Source organism: Branchiostoma floridae, chromosome 10 (genome assembly GCF_000003815.2).
Source record: "Branchiostoma floridae strain S238N-H82 chromosome 10, Bfl_VNyyK, whole genome shotgun sequence".
In the NCBI taxonomy this organism is placed as follows: domain Eukaryota; kingdom Metazoa; phylum Chordata; class Leptocardii; order Amphioxiformes; family Branchiostomatidae; genus Branchiostoma; species Branchiostoma floridae.
This window is the reverse complement of record NC_049988.1, coordinates 18,507,474-18,531,176: the sequence shown is the minus strand read 5'-3', so window position 1 is coordinate 18,531,176 and position 23,703 is coordinate 18,507,474. Positions and strand designations below refer to the sequence as shown.

The window sequence follows — 23,703 nt, the reverse complement described above, 5'->3', positions numbered from 1 at the left end:
TTTTGTTTATTTAGAACACTGTTTAGAACACCTTTGTAGTTACCTGCCATGTTTACTTTAGAACACCTTAGCCGTTACCTTTTTTGTTTATTTAGAACGTAAGAAGTATTCTTTATTCCTCAGTGTTGTAAACTTTTATTTTTATTTCAGTGAAGAAGAACGACGGAGGTCGTTTGAAACGTCAGAAGTAAATTTGATTTATCCAGAAGTAGAGATTCAACTTTCATCTTTTCATTATATTCCTGGATGTATAATGTTGACAAATGTTTAAAGGATCATTATGGCAAGTTTTGCTTGGACTCAGTGAGGAACCTAGACGATACCAGCAGGAACAAGGAAGGGGTTTCAGAAAAGATAAGACGGATCCTACAAAGTCAAGACATCGCCACAAATTTCAAACCCTACTCAACGTTGAAACAGAGACTTGTGCACCCAAAAGACAAACTCAACAAAAACATCAAATCTAATGTCATTTACAGACTGAAATGTGATGACACGCAGTGCAAGGAGACCTACATCGGGGAGACAAGCCAACCACTAAAGGAAAGGTATAAGCAACACTGCAGGGCCAGCACAAGCAAATTTTCGTCAGCCATTTGGCATCATCTTAACATCCACAACGGACATTCGTTTTCTTTAGATACAACAGACATTTTAGACAGAGAACCACGTTGGTTTGAAAGGGGGGTTAAGGAAGCCATTTACGAGCGCATTTATCGTCCATCTCTCAATCGAAAGGGGGGGCTGAGAACTGACCTTTCCAGTGCTTGGAATGATGTTTTAAAGTAAATGATGGTTTCATTGATATATAGACACTTATTATCATTATATCCCTTGTTAGCCTTTCTTATTTTGCTAGAATGTATCTAAGAACCTTTGTCAGTTACCTTTTTGTTTATTTAGAACACTGTTTAGAACACCTCTGTAGTTACCTACCATGTTTACTTTAGAACACCTTAGCCGTTACCTTTTTTGTTTATTTAGAACGTAAGAAGTATTCTTTATTCCTCAGTGTTGTAAACTTTTATTTTTATTTCACTGAAGAAGAACGACGGAGGTCGTTTGAAACGTCTGAAGTAAATTTGATTTATCCAGAAGTAGAGATTCAACTTTCATCTTTTCATCAGTTCTTTTAGTTTTAGCATCTCCATCTGCGAAATATATCAAAGGCACTGCACTTCACTCGGAACCAAAAATTCAACGTACGTAGCTTTGAATTTTCAATCCCGTTGTAGAGATATCTAGAAATCGAAGTGTCTCTGAATATTGTTTATCTCTTGATGTCTACCGATCACAAACACATCATCATTGGCCAGTGACATCGCAAGTAAGAGAGAGAAGGTAAAATTGCGTACTGATATAATGTCCAAGCAGATGTTTGTATGGAAGATCGCGGATCGTAACGATTTTCTATCATTATACTATCGGACCTCTTTGAAAGCTTCCCAAATGTAGCTCTCATATAAGCCAGACAGTCAGAAACAATACGATGTTCCACCTAACATCTGCTTGGAAATTAGCGGCCACTTGGTTTACTTTCGCTCATTAGATTAGTAGTTTCAGATACGGGCTTCCTTCGGCTGCGTACACTCTCACAATTTCACGCATGTACGGCCATACGGCGAACAAAAAAGAAAGAACACAGCTTATACCATCCCAAGGGAACGGGTACTGTAGGCTGTCCTGTATGAGATAATGATTAGACGGGCCGGTAGCAGCTGTCACTTTATCCGGGGACGTTTTTAGAGCCTAATGCATCTCTTTTGACCATTGGGATCAATCGATATAATTTAATGAATTTTTGGAGGGGGCTGGTCGCTCATTTCGATGTCAATATTGTGTGTGCTGCTCTGGATTTAATTCTATTGTATTCAAATTTTGACAGAATTGCTTTAACGAGAAGGATACGTTGGCTAACTGTTTAATGTAACTAATACTTTTCACACAAAGCACTTAAAATCCTCCGTTGTGGTTGAAATATTGTTTTTGCAACTTTTCTCTTTTCTTCATCCTCCTCGTATTTTCCATATTACTCTGTATTCTTTGCAACTTCCTGCCTTTCAGACTTCGTTTTATTCGGAAAGAACTCCTACCCTACACGTGGACTGTCATTTTGCCTACATATTATTGCAACATAATAGTATGCAGAACACGACATTGCACCAGCCAAACGGATGTGCAGTACATATATATATCACCAAATCCCTGCGTTATAACGTTAGCTGCGTGTAAACGGTGTCATTTATCACGCGACAGAATAGTCAGTCACCGTCAAACGCAATGAACTTGTCCCAGTTTTTCACGTTGACGTTCATTCACACACCATGGCAAAGGTGAACTCAGAGAATACCTAGGCGACTCTTACAGAATACGCACTGAGTCTGACCTCTCTTTATAGATAGTGATAATCATAGTATACTTTGTATATATATTGTTATTTTGTCTTTGTCAGCAGGGCTAGCATTGCTAATTGGGCAGCCCTGGCAGTACGTGCTGAACAGAAGGCCAGACCAATAAATGCATACATAAACACACAGGCAGTACTTTATGTAATCGTGCGCTTCGCATTTCGTAAAATCAATTCGTGGCCTTAGCCTAAATACCAAGTAGAGCGGAGAGGCAACAGTCATCTGTTTCACTTCGCAGCCTTCATTCCAATTCGGCACATTATGGATCGGTAATTAGGTTGGAAAATGTCTGTTGTAGACAGTGAAACCTGGTTTGCGTTAGGTCCCATTTCCACTAGACGACGATCACTGTGCGACTGCACAGCGATCAGAATTGGACTTGTGGAAGTCAAGGTTTGATTTCCGTGTCAAATTTTAGTCGCTCGTCGTACGCAGCATGGTCTCGGCCTCTAGTGGAAAACGATGCCAGCTACTTGTGTGGTAGCAATTATGATGATATGATATGATATGATATATGATATGTGAATGTCGTTAGACTAGTGGGTCCAAGCTTACACGAATTATCAAGAGCTATCAACCACGCAAAAGTCATCACAATAGCATGTCCAGAACTGACGGACAGACACACGGACATTCACACGAACTCTATGGTCAAATACTCTGTTAATTTAGATAGTCAACCTATTGTAGTAGTACTAGTACAGTGTAGTATAAACACGTTTCTAATATACCGATTTCTAACGCAGGTGGCATAACAAAACGACCTGTTTACGGATATACGCGGAAACTGACAATAAACAAAAGTTACTGGCGGTGTATAAACATATTTACGCTCACGAAATCCAAATAAACATTAAATTGATGAAATATAGCGACGTTTATTATCAGCCGATTTGAATAATTTACATAAACGACAGGTGCAGGCAGTTGTGGTATAGTCTTTCAACAACGCCCGAATGCCCCAAGGGCTAGAGAATTTCTACATGTTGACGGGCGAATTGTTATCATGGCAGACTCGCACGGCGATTTGTACGGCTGTTTCCACGCGCGGGGCATTGTTCGAGCTCATTCGGCGTGACAATGTAATATTCATTTACACTGAGCTGTACTTTCACTGGAAAAACGGCGCAAACCTTTCGATTTTTCGATACTGTGTGTCACGACAATGTAGAGTGACAAATTGCAGGTCTCGAACACCGACAATAAATGTACTAAAACTGATATTCATGCACATGGCAGAAATGTTGGAAACGAGGAAGTTGAAAGAATATTCAATGGGTGCAATTAAGGGTAATTTTTGTCAAAATTTGACAACGGACGCATAGCGAGTGACTTGAATATGTTAATCGAGTGTGGACGTTTTCGTATAAATGCAGCGCGAAAAGCAGCCTCATTCATAACGGAAGATAAATCAAACGACAGGATGGAGTAATGTCTGTAATAAACAGGGTCAGACGTTCCAGACAGCTTCCGCAGTCCTTCATTATAACTTCACTCACAGTTTTCAGATGAAAGGTAGTGAGCGGAAGCTGTCTGGAACACCTGACTCTAGGCCTACATGTAGATGTCTTACTTTCATCCTCATAGCTTTATCCATTTGTGCGAAAAATCATTCATCTAAAAAAATAGGGGCGACCTGACATCTGCTTGGAGATTTTACAAACCATCGCCATAAAATGTGTTGCAAATGATTGGAGTAATTAAACCTCGTCCAAATATAGTATTGTACACACACAGAAACGAACTGAAATTCTATCTGAAATACTGTTATATATTTGGGAAGAGTACAGATCTGACGAATTTGTTCTCGTGACTGATGAGCCATCCTTTTACAGGGATATTCTCCTGTCTCGTGGTGCAGACGGACACAAATTACTGTCTGTGAATGATTGATGACTACTTTCGGACCTGGTGTTCTTTCCAATGAACATCATTTCTTTCGAACCTAGTGTTCCCGAAGTTCTAATAAGTGTTCTATCTATCGGACCGAGTGTTCTCTCGAACCAAGAAAGCCCGGATCCTTGTTCGAATCGAGTGTTCTTTCGAAATCATGTTCTTTCAAAGAGTGTTTCTTTGTATTAAAGAGTGTGTTCTTTCGAAGCGTGTGTTCGTTTCGAAGAGAGTGTTCCCAGCACCATTCATTCATCTACTGAAATGGAAGTTGAAACCTGGCGGCTGAAATAATTACAGCCTTGCCGTGTTATCCATTAGTTCCCCCGCGTGTATTTCGGCGGGAGCGTGAAACGGAAGCGACGGGCGTTCATTACCAAACACGATCCCGGCAACCAGGTTACCGTGACCTCCTGACCTCTGGGGGTCAGGAGTCAACTCTGACCATCTTTTTCCCCGACTGCAACCCAATTCTGTCAAACTTGTGAGGCTCAACAATCGACCGTTTGAAATCGGAAGCTGGTTAGCCTCTTTTGGAGGGAACACTTTATCTTCGGCCCAAACGGAGAGAAGTTTGACACCTGTGGTGGTTCATGAGTACAACTACTACAAGGTTTGGCAACTTCTTCTGATAAAATGCACCGCCTCCCCTATTATTATTGCACAATCGGATGCGAAAGTTGGGCACCCCCTAGAGTTTGATATCAGGCTTTACGTCATAATTCCCTTCGTTTTTAGTGTTATCCTCTGCCTACAATGGTGACAACGAGCTTTGATCCGTTAATTGGAAGATTAGCTGACGACAAAGAAAACAAAAGCCGGGCGCAATTTTCAAAAGACAAGACCTTGGAACAGATGCTGCGTTCTCAGGCGGATCAGAACAGAAGTTTAATAGCTCAAATTTCGCCCGCACATTCGACAAAGATGCTCTTGTTCTGTACATAGACTGACAAAATTAGAATAAAACTCTGAGATCATCAGTGAGATGGCAGACAACACACACACACACACACACACACACACACACACACACAGACACTCAAACAACCACACGCTCGCCACGTGCACACACACATACACTGTCAAGCACACACGCAGACACACACACACACACAACAAAAAAGCCACATAGGCTTCTGCCCACCCCCCGCATGTACTTCATTTCTGTATATACATTTGTTTTTAAGCCATGTTGTTATGTGCGAGTAAAGAAAGAAAGAAAGAACAAACACCACACGACACAGATAGACTAGGAAAAGAGAACGAGGGAGACATGCCCCTAAATAGTACAGTGAAGGATGAAGAAATGACCACACAAAATAGTACATGAAGAAATTATCATCACACAAAACATCTGCCTGTAGGTGACTGTCAACTCGCCTGGGCAAAATGTGTGTCAAGGAGTTCAGTGACTTTGCAGCCCGCATTTTGGACACTTGTCAGCTTTGTTTTCGGCAAGTGGAACTGACAGGCAAGTCACTCAAGTCTGGCATCTTTGCTCCGCAGGTGATAACTAGTGCCAGACCACCTGTAGGGCTTCAAGAGGTGAACAATGGGGGGAACAATGGGGTAAGGACAAGGGGGGCATCAAACGTGCCCTGATAGTGGAAGTGTATGAATTTTATCTCCACTATAACAGAAAAGCGAGGAGAAGTTGAATTTGAATTTATCCAACGATAGTTTCATTTTGTGCCTGTTAACTGAATCTCTTCAGCGAGTCCTGTTGTGACCTGTACTTAGTCCGGTGTGGCAAAAATGTACAATAAAGGTATTCAATCAATCATTAAAAGAAATGACTGGAAACAGTCTCCTGGTTCCCGGAATTCGAACGCACAAACCCAACACACTAAACCGTTGCGCCAAAAGGGACAGTCCCATTTGGCATCGTCAGTTTGGCGGCTCTTGAACCCCACAGTTACAGTCTTACAGTAGCAGACCCACTGAGTGCATGGCCCGTACAATGATAGTAGTTTTCCATTGTTTGTCGGAAGTTGATGTTGCCTTTGTTTTGGCCGTACTGCCGAGGGGTTAACCGCTGTGTAGGCCCTGAAAACAGTCCGCCATCCAGGCCAAGGCAAGGGAAGACCTCCCTACCGGACCAGTATTAAATGAGTCATAGACACTAACCAGTAGCGTGACCTAATTTTTAACAGGACAACTCTAATGACGGTGGTTTCTGGTTTCCACCAATAATGATAACAAATGTTACAAGAAGATTAAAATGACAGAAATCCAATACGGGTGGTGACAAGGGTGGGCAGAAAAAATGTCAAAGAGGTGAAGACATTAGAAGAGATAAAATAAGAAGGGGGAGAGCTATAAAGAAATAGAAGGAATGCAAAACTCAACAAGCATTCAACTTTTTATTATTAAAGAGACACAAATATTAGCAGCAACATATTTAAGAAACTTGAAGGAATGGACGGAAGGGAAAGTAACAATAGAAGGAAGGAGTTAGACTGGAAGGAGTTAGACTGTCGGAATTAGAGAAGAAAGGACTGACTTCTAAACATCTAAAGACATACATAATGGTATGATGTGTATTGGCTATATCTTATCATACATGCCCTTATATACACTGTAGAAATAGGTAAATGTATAAGAGACTCATGATTAGCCCCGCTCGATTGTAGCACTAATAGAGGACGTGTTATGATTTAGCCCGTATTGTTTTAGAAATTAGTACGCTGAGTTTTATTGTATACTTCTAATTTGTACCTTGTTTAATATTTGTCGACATACATTGTACCGTCTGCAACTGACGTGCAATACAGTTATTCTATTGAAAGTTTGTGTGTTACGTCGATATATTGGATACACGTGTATATAAATTTAGATATAGATACAGATACAGAAATTGCATGTATTGTTCAGGTCTACTAAAGCTTAATTACACAGAACTATACAAACATGATACGGAGACTTGCAGACAGGTATTGCGTGTACAGTGCCTAACCTAATTCTACTCGCGAGAACCCCTCATAATCTGTGGCACGTATCTTGTCCCGTGATGTTAGGCCACAGCAAGTAAATTTTATGGATGACATCTTACGTAGAGTGCGAAAATAAGATGGATAAAAAAGATGGCTAAATTTGCAAAATAGACACCATAAACGTCGTAACAAAATCGTAACAAATAAGGCATTCATTCCTGTATTAAAGTGAACTAGTGATACAAGTATGGTAGACTGATATCAGTTGCCAAGCTGGCAACTACATTCATGGCTTCCATATTAGTGACACTTTACAGCTATCCAACAAGTTTCACTTCTGCAACTATAGACATGGCTACCTCCCTAGTGTCACTTCTACAAGTATGATTATTAGGCTACAACACAACATGTTTGCCTTTTTTGGTCTGACCATCCTCGAATGGGAAAACAATTCTTTTTTCCCCTGAAATCAGGCGAAAATTAATGAGTGCGCGGATGTCATCCATAGAATTAAGTCAGTGTGGCCTTATGATAGACACAGGTGCTAACCTATCACGTTGCCTCTAGAGTTACTGTCAACAAGCCTGTACCATCCCGTGCTCATCTGTTGTGTTATTGTGCCGTGTTTTACTGAGGTGTTGGGTTGTGTGAACAGGGATAGCTATCATTCTCATGGAATAACTCGAATTCCTTGTAAAATGTCCCATTGGTGGGGAATTGGTAGGGTGGTTGGCCCAGAAATCCTGTTTTCGAATCCCCTGACATGCTTTTTGTAGACTTCATTATATTCACCAAGAATGCTTTCTATTCGGGTATGTGCGTGCAAGGAGCTTTTATCAACGCTCATTGGTGTGTGTTTGTCTGTTTACGGCATAACTAGTCGTCGATGGATCTTTGTGATATCTCCGTCGTCTGTCGGTAGGGGTGGGCGCCTGAAGAAGGAAGAATCTATTACATTATGGCCTCTTGGCGGCTTTCTACGATACTACAGCAGGACTTTCGTTGATATCTCATGTTCTGGACAAGCTAATAGCAGTTTTTTGTTGGTAGATAGTTCTTGCGATCGAGAAGAATAACTTTCTTTGCTACAGCAGGGGTCGTTTTATTTGGATTACAACAACACAATACTAGTAGCATCGGACAGCCATTGCTGCTAACGTGCCCCACACACTACATATTATCACTAGAAAGGCCGACATTTGCTTAGGAGCAAATACAGCATATTTCAGCCATAGCTTTTCCCATACAATATTTAACTGTCTCAAATAACCCCTGCTCGAAAATGGAACATTTAGGGGCACACCCCAGTTTCTCGCCCCCATTGAAACGTATAGTTAAGAGACTATTTTCAACGACGCCGTATTTCCAAACAAAATTTTCCCGGGAACTACACCTATACAGTATGCAGGAAGTAAAAATGTACCATCTGGTCTAACATATCTGATTTGCAAGAAAATTGTAGGACCTAAAATCTCACAATATCCTTATGAATTTCGAAAGCCCGTAGCGATGACATTATCGGTCAAGCTGCCCGGGGCGCTTCACTGTTTGCGTCCTCGGAGCGATACCCGTAAGCCAAGATGTGTCGACAAAAACTTACCAAAAACAACATATAGGGGTCGAAGTTTATACTAGCAGCGGATCCGCTACGCTAATTTTACACTGAGTAACTGGGCACTAAGGGACTGGTCGATATTTAGCGGGGGGGGGGGTGAGGTCGTCGGGAGGGGGGGTGTACTTTGAACTTTGAACTTTATTAAAATCACCACTTTGCAGGCAATTTAGCCTGAATTGTGTTGGTGTTTACAAGCTTCGTTATTAAACATTGTTTAAAAAGTTATTACAATTTTAAAGGCATACTTTACATTGACTTATAATATATATACTAGGAAAAAAAATTTTGAGCGGGGGGGGGGGCCGAGGAAAAAAAATTTGAGCGGGGGGGAGGGCCGAGGAAAATTTTTTTGCTCGGACTATCAGTGAAATTTGTTCGTCAAAATGCCAGAAATGGCGTTTCGGAGGGTCAAGATTTCAAAATTTCCCGGGCCTCAAGAAGCTTGAGACGCCTCGCGCCCGAGTTCGGCGCCCGGCAAGGCAAAAAAAAGTTGGAGGCTTCGGCGCTCCATATGCTGAAAATTCGCTCAGTATTCACTCAGTAATATTTTCCTGCCGCGCCTTTGACTCTATCTCTGTTAAACACCGCTACAACGTTGTAAAACTATTGATGTTACAATAGTATTTACCGTTTTAACGCTGGTATAAAGGTGGACGGAGAAAATATCAGTCAAATTTGTTTACCTTTCTTTTGAAGCTGGCGCGGCAAAGACATGAAGCCGAAGTTCATACCGGACGTGGTAGACTATTTTCAGAGTTCTACTGTATGATATATAAAAGTGCACGTGCTGTTTGTAAAACCGACGGTGAGACTTGTAAATTCAGCGACTTGAGCTCAAATCAAACGCACGCAGTACAAGACATGCCCAACCCGATTCACATGTGGGAAATGTTGTTATACGTGTCGTTACCATGACAACAGCCTTGGCTGCAGTCTTTAGATATACCGATTAGACAGGGCGTGCCACTTTATGCGAAAAATCGAATTAACTTGCGACCAATCACAGCCAGCAGCGGCTCCAACAGAGGCGGTAACATCCCGTCAATCAAGAAGAGGCACGAAACTTTGCGAAAATAAACCGAGAAACTGCGATGTTTGGGACTGGATAACATACACAAGTATCTCGCTAAGGCGTCGACCTGTCAAGAAGTGGACGACGCGGAAACTATCGCTTCTACTACAACTAAGTTGAGGGACAACGACAAGGGGCAGCGGTGCAGTCAGGGCTGACACCGATCGCGAGGAAACGATGCCAAGGCCGCGGTGGACGGCTCGACTGTCGAGTCCGTCTAAAATCCAATAAAAATGGCGCGAATGGCTTCGTCACATCGGAGACGAGTGGTGGGTGACGTGTGTTTACAGTTTGCACCAGGAGAAAAACATTCTTTAACGCTTCCTTTGTCGATAGTTTTTAAACTATGAAAATAGGAAGCGTGACTACCGGAAAAGAATCTGAACTAACCAAGGAGCTTTTATCTGATAAAAGCTCCTTGAACTAACGTGTCGGATTCGTCATAAGTTCCAATTTCACGTTAAATGCATTTTAAATCGTACAAGGTCCGGGTGATTCCGATCGGAGTTTGCAGGCATTGCAAATTAGAATCGTGAATAAAAGTGAATGTTACCGAATAAATAGTATCATAATATTTCTTTTGTCATGCTTGTTCATTTGCTTACGCGCCTTCAACAATAAAAGTGGCATAATACAGACATAAAGTTATCATGTTGCTGCAACATCGTGCTGGCAAAATCTATGTTTATTCATATAAACATTGCACAGGTAACACAATTGTTTAGATGTACAGTTCAAAACATTCTAACGATGAATATTGATGAGGAAATAATCATTCTCGCCATTGTTAAACTTACTTATCAAATCTAAACTGGCCAATTTTCCCGCGATTTCCGCCAAGTAACATTTCCTCGATTGTTTCAACTTATCCTGCCAAAGTCAAATCTGCCAAAAATGATTGATATTGCTACGCGGAATGTTGGCAAATTCATCGACAAAGACATGTACTCTGACGTTCAAGGAACGCGTACCTTCTGCTACCGTCCAAATGACCTTGTCGTTAACTCCAAATCCTCGCAAAAAAAAACTACTTATATATACATGTATATAAAACCGGGCGCAAGGTGACATTCGTCCGCTGTGTTGTCAAGATATGCACGTGTTTCTATATAAACGGGGTTGGAAGGCCCCGCTATTGAATATTAATTAGACTTCGTCTTCCTTTTCGCTGATTGGCTGGCTCGTTAAATTCATTTAACTTGCACGTGCGGGGCTCTGCGGGGTGACGTCACGGCAAAAGGCCGAAAGAAAACCAATTTTCCCTCAGAAAAGTGCTGAAATTTACTGTATATAGTAAAGCGCTGGTTGCAAGTTAGCAATTTACGTGTTTGTAAGCATAAGTCCGTGAGATTTCTGAAACAACAGCAGTTCTGTGATAAACGGAACCTTCTAAAAACGTACGGAGCTAACAGCGCAGGGAAAATATACCATCGCATCACAGAAATGCCCCTAAAAACTGATACAATAAGCCTTCTGAATAGCCCAAAGTGCAAGAGTTTCCCCCAACGGGACTCTGCCCCTGGACCCTGCCGGGCCGGGGCCTTCGGCGTTCTTCGGTGGACCCCGGGCCCCGTGTGCCGACGCTGTAAAAATTCTGGCGGGAACACTGCAGTATACATGTATACGGAATCGTGAGGCCCCGCTTATGAATATTAATTAGCCTTCGCCCTCTCAGCGCGCACAGGTGTGGGCTCCGTGCGGGGTCACGGAAGGTCACGTCAGGAGGCCAAAAGAAAACAAATTTCCCCTCAGAAAAGTGCCAAAATTAATCATTTTAAAGTAGTTTATGTCAAAACTTTTACTTGGATCATTTTACCAACTATCTAATGCCTATCTACACCAAATTTCAGGCCATTCCATTGTAAGACCAGGGTACAGGGGGCCAAAATATACCGTTTTGGTCTTAAGATGACCCAAAAACCTTAATAAAATCATTTAAGAGACAGATATGGGAAAAATGAAAAAAACGCCCGAGGGTATTGGCCCACTCTACCCTTGTGCCAAATTTCAAGTCATTCGGTTGAGGAACAACGGAGATACCGTGTTCTGAAGATTTGACAGGAGAAAGAAACATTACGAATACTAGAAAGGCCGACATTTGCTTAGGAGCAAATACAGCATATTGCAATCCATCTTCATCCTTGAAAAAATCCCCAAATTCAACAATTTGAAGTCATGTTTGCTCAATGGGAAAATGAAGTACTGTGGGCACTTGTCCTACACACCTTCATGCCGAATTCTAGGTCATTTGGTTTCAATAGCATAGGAGCCAAAAATATACATTTTTTAGTTAAAAATGGCAAAAAATCCCAAAATGACTCATTTTATAAGTGCTCTATGAAGAAAGTGTTGATGGGATCCTGTTGTCATATGTCCAATTTACCTTTCTGCCAAATTTCAGGTGATTTGGTTTACATACAAGGGCAAAGAAGCCAAAAATATACATTTTTAGTCAAAAATGGCTGAAAACCCCAAAATAACTAATTTTTGAAGTCATCTATGAAGAAAGTGTCAATGGGGTCCTGTGAGCATATGTTCAATGCACCTCTGTACCAAATTTCAGGTCATTAGGTTTTCATACAAGGGTATAGGAGCCAAAAATATACATTTTTTGTCAAAAATGGCCAAAAACCCTAAAATAACTCATTTTTGGAGTAAACAATGAATAAAGCATTGATGGAGTTCTGTGGTCATATGTCAAACGCACCTATGTACCAAATTTCATGTCATTTGGTTTTAATACAAGGGCATAGGAGCCAAAAATATACATTTTTAGTCAAAAATGGCCAAAAACCCTAAAATAACTCATTTTTTAAGCGATCTATGAAAAAAGTGTTGATGGTTTTCTGTGCTCATATGTTTAATGCACCTCTGTACCAAATTTCAGGCCATTAGCTTGTAATACCAGGGCACAGGGGCCCAAAATATACATATTTTATCTAAAACCAAAAACCCTAAATATCTTAAATTCTAAGGCCTCTATCAAGAAAGGGAAAAAAACGCCTGGGGGTATTTGCTACTTCTACCACCCTGCCAAATTTCAGCTCATTTGGCCCAAAGATGAAAAAGTTGAATCCATTTGAAGATTTGACAGGAGGAGAACGAAAGGAAAAACAATATATTGCAATCCCATACTATGTATGGATTGCAATATAACTAGAAAGGCCGACATTTGCTTGGGAGCAAATACAGCATATTGCAATCCATCTTCATACAATAAAGGACTCTTCCAGAACACCCCAATCTATGCAAAATGAACCAGTCTATGTGGCCCATTTCCCATATATAGTGCTAAATCTACCCCAACACCAAATTCCAGATCAGTTGGCTTTCTCATGACACAGGAAGCAAAAATGTACATTTTTGGTCAATAATGGCAAAAAATCCCAAATTTCACAATTTTTGTTTGACGTACACCATAGGTGTGAATAGAGCCCTGTGGCTACATACCGTACACACCTTCATACCAAATTTCAGACCATTTGGTTTTCATACATAGGCACAAGAGCCAAAACTTAACATTTTTAGTCCATAAATGGCAAAAAATCCCAAAATTCAACAATTCAAGGTAATGTATGCCCAAAGTGAAAATGAGGTACTGTGGGCACATGCCAGACACACCTTCATGCCGAATTTCAGGTCATTAGGTTTTCATACAAGGGTATAGGAGCCAAAAATAAACATTTTTAGTCAAAAATGACCGAAAAAAACAAAATAACTCAATTTTGAAATGATTGATAACGAAAGCGTTGATGTGGTCCTGTTGTCATATGTCCAATGCACCTATGTACGAAATTGCAGGTCATTTGGTTCCAATACAAGGGCATAGGAGCCAAAAATATACATTTTTAGTCAAAAATGGCCAAAACACCCCAAAATAACTAATTTCTAAGTAATCTATGACAAAAATGTTGATAAGGTCCTGTGGTCATATGTCCAATGCACCTCTGTACCAAATTTCAGGCCATTAGGTTGTAATACCAGGGCACAGGGTCCCAAAATATACATAATTGGTCTAAAAATGACCAAAAACCCTAAATATCATAAATTCTAAGGTCTCTATCAAGAAAGTGAAAAAAACACCTGGGGGTATTTGCTATTTCTACCACCCTGCCAAATTTCAGCTCATTTGGTCCAAAAATGAAAAAGTTGAATCAATTTGAAGATTTTGACAGGAGGAGAAGAGACTCAGCAAAAACAATATATTGCAATCCCATACTATGTATGGATTGCAATATAACAATATATTGCAATCCCATACTATGTATGGATTGCAATATAAAAAGAAAGGCCAACATTTGCTTAGGAGCAAATACAGCATATTGCAATCCATCTTCATCCTTGAAAAAATCCCCAAATTCAACAATTTGAAGTAATGTTTGCTCAATGAGAAAATGAAGTTCTGTGGGCACTTGTCCTACACACCTTCACGCCGAATTTTAGGTCATTTGGTTTCAATATAAGGGCATAGGAGCCAAAAATATACATTTTTTAGTTAACAATGGCTAAAAATCCCAAAATAACTCATTTTATAAGTGCTCTATGAAGAAATTGTTGATGGGGTCCTGTTGCCATATGTCCAATTTACGTTTCTACCAAATTTCAGGTGATTTGGTTTACATACAAGGGCATAGAAGCCAAAAATATACATTTTTTAGTCAAAAATGACTGAAAACCCTAAAATAACTCATTTTTGAAGTCATCTATAAAGAAAGTGTCAATGGGGTCCTGTGAGCATATGTTCAATGCACCTCTGTACCAAATTTCAGGTCATTAGGTTTTCATACAAGGGTATAGGAGCCAAAAATATACATTTTTTGTCAAAAATGGCCAAAAACCCTAAAATAACTCATTTTTGGAGTAAACAATGAATTAAGCGTTGATGGGGTTCTGTGGTCATATGTCAAACGCACCTATGTACCAAGTTTCAGGTCATTTGGTTTTAATACAAGGGCATAGGAGCCATAAATATACATTTTTAGTCAAAAATGGCCAAAAACCCTAAAATAACTAATTTTTGAAGTGATCTATGAAGAAGGTGTTAATGGTTTTCTGTGCTCATGTGTCCAATGCACCCCTGTACCAGATTTCAGGTCATTAGCTTGTAATACCAGGGCACAGGGGCCCAAAATATACATATTTTGTCTAAAAATGACCAAAAACCCTAAATATCATAAATTCTAAGGCCTCTATCAAGAAAGGGAAAAAAACGCCTGGGGGTATTTGCTATTTCTACCACCCTGCCAAATTTCAGCTCATTTGGCCTAAAAATGAAAAAGTTGAATCCATTTGAAGATTTGACAGGAGGAGAACGAAAGGAAAAACAATATATTGCAATCCCATACTATGTATGGATTGCAATATAACAATATATTTCACCATACCTATGGTATGGCTGAAATATAATTAACATGGGACTTAAGTTGCTTCAATATTCCATTACATGAGCTTACACCGGCTCGTGGTTTGCCTTAATGCCATTTTGCCACGGTAATATGAAAGCCTTGTAAGCACTACCAGGTCGGAGCCATGAATAAGTCCTACCAGGTCGGAGCCATGAAGATTATGAGATTGCGCCGCACGAATGTTCAGTCACGGTTCAGGTTTATCCGTCTGGTAGATAAAATCAGAGGACAAAACGGCAATGACAAATGGATACACTACACCCAGGTGTAGAAATGGGCACCTGACTTCAGTTGGGGTACTAATATTATAGGCAGTGGATCAATTCTGAACTCTACATTTGAACACTGGTTGCCGAAGCGCAGATCTAACATCTCAGCAATAAGCTCCAGAAATGGAGACAAACTCCCAAAGGCAAGCACACTAAGATACTGCAACTTCCCTATACCATATCTGACTCGTCTTTTAAACTTTTGAACGTCTTTTAATGTAAAACGATGTCGTCTATTACATATTTTGTAATGGTAGTGGACCTCACATTACAAACATATTCAATACAACACGAAATGCAAAACGATAGACACAATCAAAAGACAATGCAATAAACATTACCTCACTTGCAGTGACTCAACCGGAAGTTGCAGCGAATATTTTGGATGCTGAAAAATACATGCGAAGTTCGCCTGAGATGGTGAACTGTGGATCAGGTTGTCTTGTCGGCTGGTGGCAACAAATTTCCGTAGATGGTCGTGTTTGTTACAGACTAACCGAAGTGAAAATCTTTTTAAAAATGTGTAAAAAAGTGTAATCACGTCTCAATCTTGAAGTCCATGTCTGTCGACGGGCAAAGGCAACAGGGTAAGAGAACAACCTACATATAAGGTGATGCTTGGACAGTAGCTATAAGACATGTCCTTGTGCCCTTTAGGAGAATACAAAGGCAAACAGAGTTATTGTAGTTAACCATGTGGGTACCAGTAGCTTTTGTGTGTTCTAGGATTTTACTCGCCGCGTTGGTTTTCACAACCCGTATTGCGATCTTCCGTGTACGCGTGGGTATATTTGCCACTTTGTTTGTGATGGATAACCCGGTAAACCACCTCATGGTATAACACACCTAGTTTGAGCTGAAGAGTGGAAGCTGCGTATCCAGACAAATTTATTTGATCCACTCTTACCGGGGATCTACTCACCTGTATCAACCCAGAGACCAGACTGTAAAGTCTGACCCACTCCAAAGTGTGGTGGGTTCTTTAACGTGCTCGAGGTGTAGTTGTCCTCAAACACGGGACTTCCATTGAACGTCCCATCCAAGCGGACGTCCCTAACCCTTTTCCTTAGTCGTTTGAGGAAAGTGCCTTTCCCAGTATTGGGACCTATCAGATCAGGGATTCGAACTCCAGTACTTCCAGGTTCTAAGTCAATAGCCCTAACCTTGAGACGACGTAGGCACAGTAGACAACTGGTCCCTTTGTTGTAATTGTGCGCCGGCCTACAAATAGTTATTAGAATAGGATAAGAGCCACTGAAATGTCTTGTTCTTTCTGACCTTTTAAAGAAAGAGTTAACGGTAGAGACATAGTAAGATGACCGCAAGAAAACACTAGATAGTCTTTAAGCCCAAAGAAAGACTTAAGTGTGTCGGTATAACAAGGATGTATGGAAGAGGATTCCTAAGAAATGTACGGAATTTTTCACTTAAGTGCATAAGACATCCCAGGTAAAAGCTGGGATCAGACGGTGGTGTCTCTTTGATAGTTGATCCTAATCCTACTGGTAACCTGCATCTCTGGGAACCAGAGATCCGGAGTTCGGATCTCGTCTCTACCAGACTGATTACGCTGGAGAAGAATTTTGGGAGTTTGGTCACCTCAGGGTTTTAACCCAATAACCCAGGATCTAGAGTTAGCCTTTACTAGTTTTAGACTAGAGTAGACACTTGTGATATTGTATTTTACACTGTTTGAATCTTTTATGTTACCTGCAATTAGCCCACGGGCAAGAATTTGCAATAAACTTGATTACTTACTCTCCAAATAGTAGAGGTTAGGCTCCGAAGTTTTGACGTTTTTTAGGCATTTGTAGGCTTTCTGTTGTGTACGTTTTTTTTTGTGTATCGCGGCCATTAAGAAAACGGTACAAAATAGAAAGCCCAGTGAAAACGCCTAAAAACGTCAAAAACAGTCGGAGCCCAATCCCTGTTTGACGAGTAGGTTTGACTGGCCAGGCGCACTTCTGGTGGGGAAGCTTCCGTCAAACTGTCTTTCCTGGCTAATTAGTCATTATATGTTGATTATAAATAGGAGATAGCTTTGCTGATTTCACTTTTTCTATGAAACAGAAATGAGGAGAGCATTTTTGAACATGACAACATTTTCATCACTAGGATCTAGATTTCAAATCGAAAATTTTATGTCCCTTGCCAGTGCTAGCGGCAAGAAAAATAGGCTAGGGTAGGCAGGTTCTTGCAAGGAAAACAACATTTTTTCCAAGGCAGTTATAAAAACACGGGCACGTAGCGGATGAGGATGATCTAATTCCGCGCAGACTAATTGGAAATAAACATTTGTGCGTTGCCATGACGACGTCGACTCCATTACGCCGGGGTACCGTTGGCGTACTTTAAACATCAACAGTTAAATTTCTATGTTTGGTTGCTCCTAGACAAACCATGTGTATCAAACATTACCTGTTCCTATATATACACTTGTACAAAGAAGCGAGAAGATGTTGAGAGGCTTCTGTTACTGTTAGCTTAGCACCTTCATATAGTTAAAGTTGTATGTTGTTGTTTGTACTTTCCTGTATGTGTCTGTTACATTATGCTATCAACGACCTGTACCTATCCCGTCGAGGCATGAGTACATTCGCGGTATCATGCATTCGCGGTAGAGAGGTGATAGGAAAAGGACTGAGTCATTCCACAATTCCATTCGCTCTGTGAAGTCTGCAAGCTAATTACAAGGGAGGCAGTTGTGGCGACTCTTGTATACAAGAAAATGCATCATGGCAAGGTGGTGCGCAGTGTAAAATTGTGCAGAAATAATGGTATTCAGGTGGAAATTTCTCTCTCACAAGCCTGGTACGAAAAATACGAGCGCCTGGGGTGTTCTGGTCGATTTTCCCCGCAGAAAGTAAAGAGGATTTTCCAGCTAATTACATGATTACTACATGTCAGCCTATAGACCGAAAGTAGACTTACAATGGCGATTAAGTGGAAAACGGCTCAACTCGCTTACGTCTGGCAAAACAAACACTTGAAGGAACGGTCGGGGAAGATCAACATATTTACCCATGCGACAATTACTTGTTGAAACTACGTTTTGTCACAAAGCCAGCATTTGTCATTATCAAGATGACCAAAGCCCTCGCTTTGACCGAGCAATCTGGCGGAGCGTTCGATGAATCGATTTTTTCATAGATAGAAAATTTTAGAAAAAAAAACACGAATCTTTTGTTTCGCTTGTTGTGTTTTGTTGTATTTTCAACCATACTTTTTAGACGTTTTCACCGGGGTTTATATTTTTGTCAGGTTAATTTTCTTTTTGCTAGCGGACAAGAAGAAAACCTGACAAAATAGAAAGCCTGACAAAACGCGAAAAAAATGTACAAAAAACAACGGCCGGAGCCTATCCTTTGCTTATAAACATAACGCTAGTTCACCTTTATCCGCAGGGTGCCCTATATCCGTTGTATCAAACAATAGGATATTTAGGGATATCAAGCCGACGGACGACGGTTTCAAATTGCAATTTTTCTTATATACTGCAGTTTGAAACCACCATCCGTAGACTTGATATCCCTAAACATCCCGCTTTTAAAACTACGTATAAAGGTTACTCCGCATATAAAGGTGAACTAACGTTACATGTAAAGCTGCAAAAACACTTTCACACGTTCTGAAAAAAAAAAAAATCCGTGCCACGCGCTTGGTTCGTGACCAGCACGTGGCTTATCTTATTACTCTCCAAACCGCGGGATAACTAAACCCCGGCAACATAACAGTAAATCGTGTATGTCTAATTACATAGCAACCGTTGCCAGGCAGACACAAAATATTGTGCTCGCTGCCATGGCAACCCGTAACGCCGAAGATGAAAAATCCTTTTTAGTGTCAGATTGCGCAGCTGGTAATGGCGGCCGTGCCGGATAATTTGACTGAAAGCGAAAACGAGCTTTATCCCTAAACCCGCTTAAGCTAAGGGCACCACCCGCCGTACGTGCAATTTGTCCGTATGTTTTTTGTGAGGCCACGTCCGCCACGTATTTCTGAAACGACTGCCCGGACTGGCAAGAGCAGGGAGGGAGTACGTCAACGCACGGCACACAGAGTTTCGCCTGAGCGTAAAGTTCTATGGCGTGTCTGCATGCTTTAAAATCCGTCGGATTCCCTACGAGTTCGTACAGATACAGTTTAAAGAACGCTTGCAGACTAGTAGATGTGCAAAAGTTAGGTGTGATGGGTCGTTCGGTGTAATATAACCAGCTGCTGCCGCGCCGCGTGCCTGCGAAGCTGGTGTGTTACGCCGAACGGCAGTTATACCGGCTATATAGATACAGATACAGATACAGAACGGAGGTGGTACTTACCACTTACGGATCCCAAAACATTGCCCACGTTTTGGCACGTAGACAGCACGTATTTGCACGTACGGCGGGTTGTGCCCTTAGCTTTAGAGTCTGCGGTGATCTACACTCAATGGCACCGTACATTTGCTCATGCTTGAAGCTTACCTTAGAGGAGTCTTAAACTCCACAGGAAAGTATTTTTTCCGATAAATTACCCACTAGTCTCACGTACATCAAACATAACAGCATCCAGTATTATGCTAAACTCTCTAAGTACTATTTGAATAAACTTATTTATCTCTTTGGCTATGGCTATGACTGAATACGACATGGCTGACAAAAGTTGGATTACAAAACTAATTTGAGGGGTGATGTTAAAAACTCGTCTTGTTATGTGTTGTTTGATGTCTTTTGAACAATTGGCCGTCTTGGTGTACACATCGCCCCTCATTTATGTTGAAAATATTCACGATGAAGGAAGTGTCTATACGTATGGGTAATGCATGAGTAGGGTGCATGGGGTTTAGTGAGGTATCCCAACACATGAATGGTTACTAGCACATGTGTTACTGTACAACATGTTTGACTGTATGACAGAGGACAAGAAAAAGTCACTATGGAATATGATACCTGGCAGGCATATGGTAACGAAATCAATAAATCAAAACCCATCCCCGATGACAATCCCCACCTCGCCGTAGGACGATAATTAGGTAACATAATCCGGATGTCCCATCTTCGCCATTAAGGTACTAGTATCAGCTGCCATTAGGCTTACTGAAATGGCATCGTTGGGAGGCGCCAATATGTATGGCAAGATTTCGTATTTTCGAGACCTCGTCATCGTAGTATCCAAACTGACGGTTGATTTTGTTTTGGTAGAAATGTTCAATACAACAGTAACAAGACATTGAGAAAGGAAAAGACAGAAAAACTGTACTGATCTGAAGTGTAGAGTACATATGGGCCAAGATTGGGTAGAATTTGACCAGAGAAGTGAAAGAAAAATTACAAAAGAGGACATGATTAAGTGCATGAAAAGATACCACAAACTGAATTCCGTTCCTACAATTACAATATTGGAATTGCTTAGAAACAGAGCGCGTTGCACAAATTTCGTCTTAACCATATTAATAGACCGATGGTTACGCCTGAGGACTGAGAAAATGGAGTAATTGAAAAAGACTGTATGATTGAACTGGAATAGAATTAGGGTTCCGGAGGGCTAATGTGTGGATAGGAAATGACAAGAAAGGAGGTAATTATGATGAAGGGAAGGAGGGTGGCTTGTAACAAAGAGAAAGGGAAGTGTGTGAGGTTTGGATTTTGTGACAACCAGACCCAAATGTAAAAGAGAGTGGAAGATCTTTGTTAAAGATAGGATCTAGGGGTGTAGTCGCTGTCTAGCCCCAAGTATACCTTCTATCCTCTCAACGGTTTCTACTCCTATTCCTAAGCTATCCGCTAGAGCTAGAATGCTAGTCGCTATCGTCTGTTTTGTTTTAGTCCTGCATATTTTGAATCAGAAAAAGATCATTTTGACAAGTCTAATCAAATATCTAATGATTGTTTTTTTTTATTACGCATGAAATGTTAACAAACACATTACAGTACATATGCTAACAGTTAATGCTAAATGGTGAATTTATAACGTTAACCAACTAAAGGAAACCAAGATTCTCATTGAGTCACAAATTCTCATGTCTGTTCTTCTTAACTCTCTTGTCTTTCTTCACCACAAGTGATGACGTATCCTTGATCTGTGACATCACTACATCCGCCGCCTGGCGACAGCGCTGGAAGTGCAGGTAGACGTCATCGATCCGCTTCTGGAGCACCTGTCCGAAGTCAAGGTCACGTGGCAATGGCGGCAAGGACTTTCCGACAGGTTCTTTGTCTCTAAGTTCTTTAAAAAGTATATCAGCAGCGGTTCTTTGTGCGTAAAGTTTCTCGATATGCAAAACAGTTTCTCTACGAAATAGGCAGGTCGTTTTAAGAAGATCCTCGTGGATGGTCTTCATAATGGAATAGTCCACATCGCCACGCGCAGGCGCAATGCCGGCCAGCCACGAGAACGAGGCTATGAGTTGGTCGCCATTGTTGGTGTACCAGAGGCCGTTGTTGCTCCCCGACCGTCGCACGTTCTTCACCGGCTCGTGGAAGTACTTGGTGCTGTTGGTCTGCGCAAGGTACAGGTTTCTCACCAGTCTGAAATATAAAACAAACTTTATTGCACAACAATTGTACAGCGTATCGCATCTTCTGAGACATAACATCAATCATTCAATATACGAATCTACGTTTCAGACTGTAGTATGGGATGAAACCACAATATCTTTTTCTAGCCATTATTGATAAACACACAAAACTGTCTATCTTTCTTACTTCTCTTGCAAACTAATTCCATCCTTAAGATAAATTTGACGCCATTCTAAGAGGAGATGACACTTGAGTACGAATAGGTAAATATATTGCCTAAGACAGATGTGTAAGAGGAGTAACCATAATCTCCAAGCAGATGCTTAGAGGCAAAGTTGTTACGTTTTCCGAACTGCTCGTTTACTGTCACAACCTGCCTCCCTAGTTTACAGAAACGAGGAACTGGTAAGGCGAAACGATTTTGCCTGCAAACATCTGCTTGGAGATTGGACCCACCTGTCGTTGTTGAAAAGGATGTAGTCGAACACCAGCAGGTCTGTCCATTGCGCAAGCGCCACCAGGTCAGAAACGGACATCAGTCTCATCCGCCTGTTCATGGGCGAGATGGACCCCACCCCCAGCCTCGTTTCCGACTCGTCCAAGATGTAATGGGGAAACATCACCCTAAGAAGGCAGAATCGTCGTACTTTTGTAACAGCTTTTACAGGGATTGAAAAAAAACAACAGCATACTACAGGCCCCGTCTCTGTGGCGTCACCAAAATTTTGTGTGTTTTTTCCAAATCATCCCACCCCAGCCTCGTTTCCGACTCATCCAAGATGTAATGTGGAAACATTACCCTTAGGAGGCAGAATCGCAATACTTTTATAAACGATATTAAACTGATTGAAAAAAGATTGTCTAATTATTGGAGGCAGAATCGTTATATTTTCACAGCATGACAAAAACAATCGGGATGGCCCCAAGACTGGGCAGAACTTATCTTTAACGCAGTGAGAATTTCTACAATGCACTACGAATACCCAGGAATATACGGAGAATATTCATTCTGACGGCATGCCGGCTGATTCCGCTTCTCGTGTGAAAGAGCTTTTAGTAATGCCGAAATCAGGCCATTTCACAAGTACTTACTCGATGAAGTCCCCTTGCCAGTCCACCATGCCCACGATGTGTTGGTCCTGCCACCCAGCGGCTGTCAGTAGGAACAGCAGGTGCTCCGGGATGGCGGTGAAGTTTACCTGGGACAGGACCACGGTAGGCACATTGCGCATGCCCAGTAGCCGTCCTAGTAAGAAGGAGAGCATCTCCCCTGCAAGACGAAAATATGAAAATCTACCCATAGCATTCTTCCTAATATGAAAGATGTAGGTCTGCTGCAGTACCAAATAAAAGCACAAGCTTAAGGAGGCACCAAAAATCTAATAATCTTTTGTGTGCATCAAGACCACACCATTTGTGAACTTGTACTGAGACAGAGATGTCACGAATTCGCGGTAAGGCGAAAACCACTAAGAAATTTTCACAGTTTGCATTACCTTGCAGAGTGATAGGTTCCCTGTATCTGGCACAGAGCCAGGAGTCGTCAGACAGCCTGAGCACTCTGTCCGCGCCGTGTCCACATCCGCCGTACCGCGCCTGCAGTACCTCCTCCAC

The 23,703-nt window shown here is 41.3% G+C and overlaps 1 protein-coding gene across 1 annotated transcript; it reads right to left on the bottom strand.

Moving 5' to 3' along the window:
- Positions 1 to 21,578: 21,578 nt before the first annotated feature.
- LOC118425038 (four-jointed box protein 1-like) lies at positions 21,579 to 23,354 on the bottom strand. Its single transcript, XM_035833853.1, has 3 exons — positions 23,182 to 23,354; positions 22,546 to 22,713; positions 21,579 to 22,098 (listed from the first exon to the last, which is right to left on the bottom strand). The coding sequence occupies exons 1-3, from the start codon at positions 23,352 to 23,354 to the stop codon at positions 21,579 to 21,581; spliced, it is 861 nt and encodes a 286-aa protein (XP_035689746.1).
- Between the last annotated feature and the right edge of the window lie 349 nt (positions 23,355 to 23,703).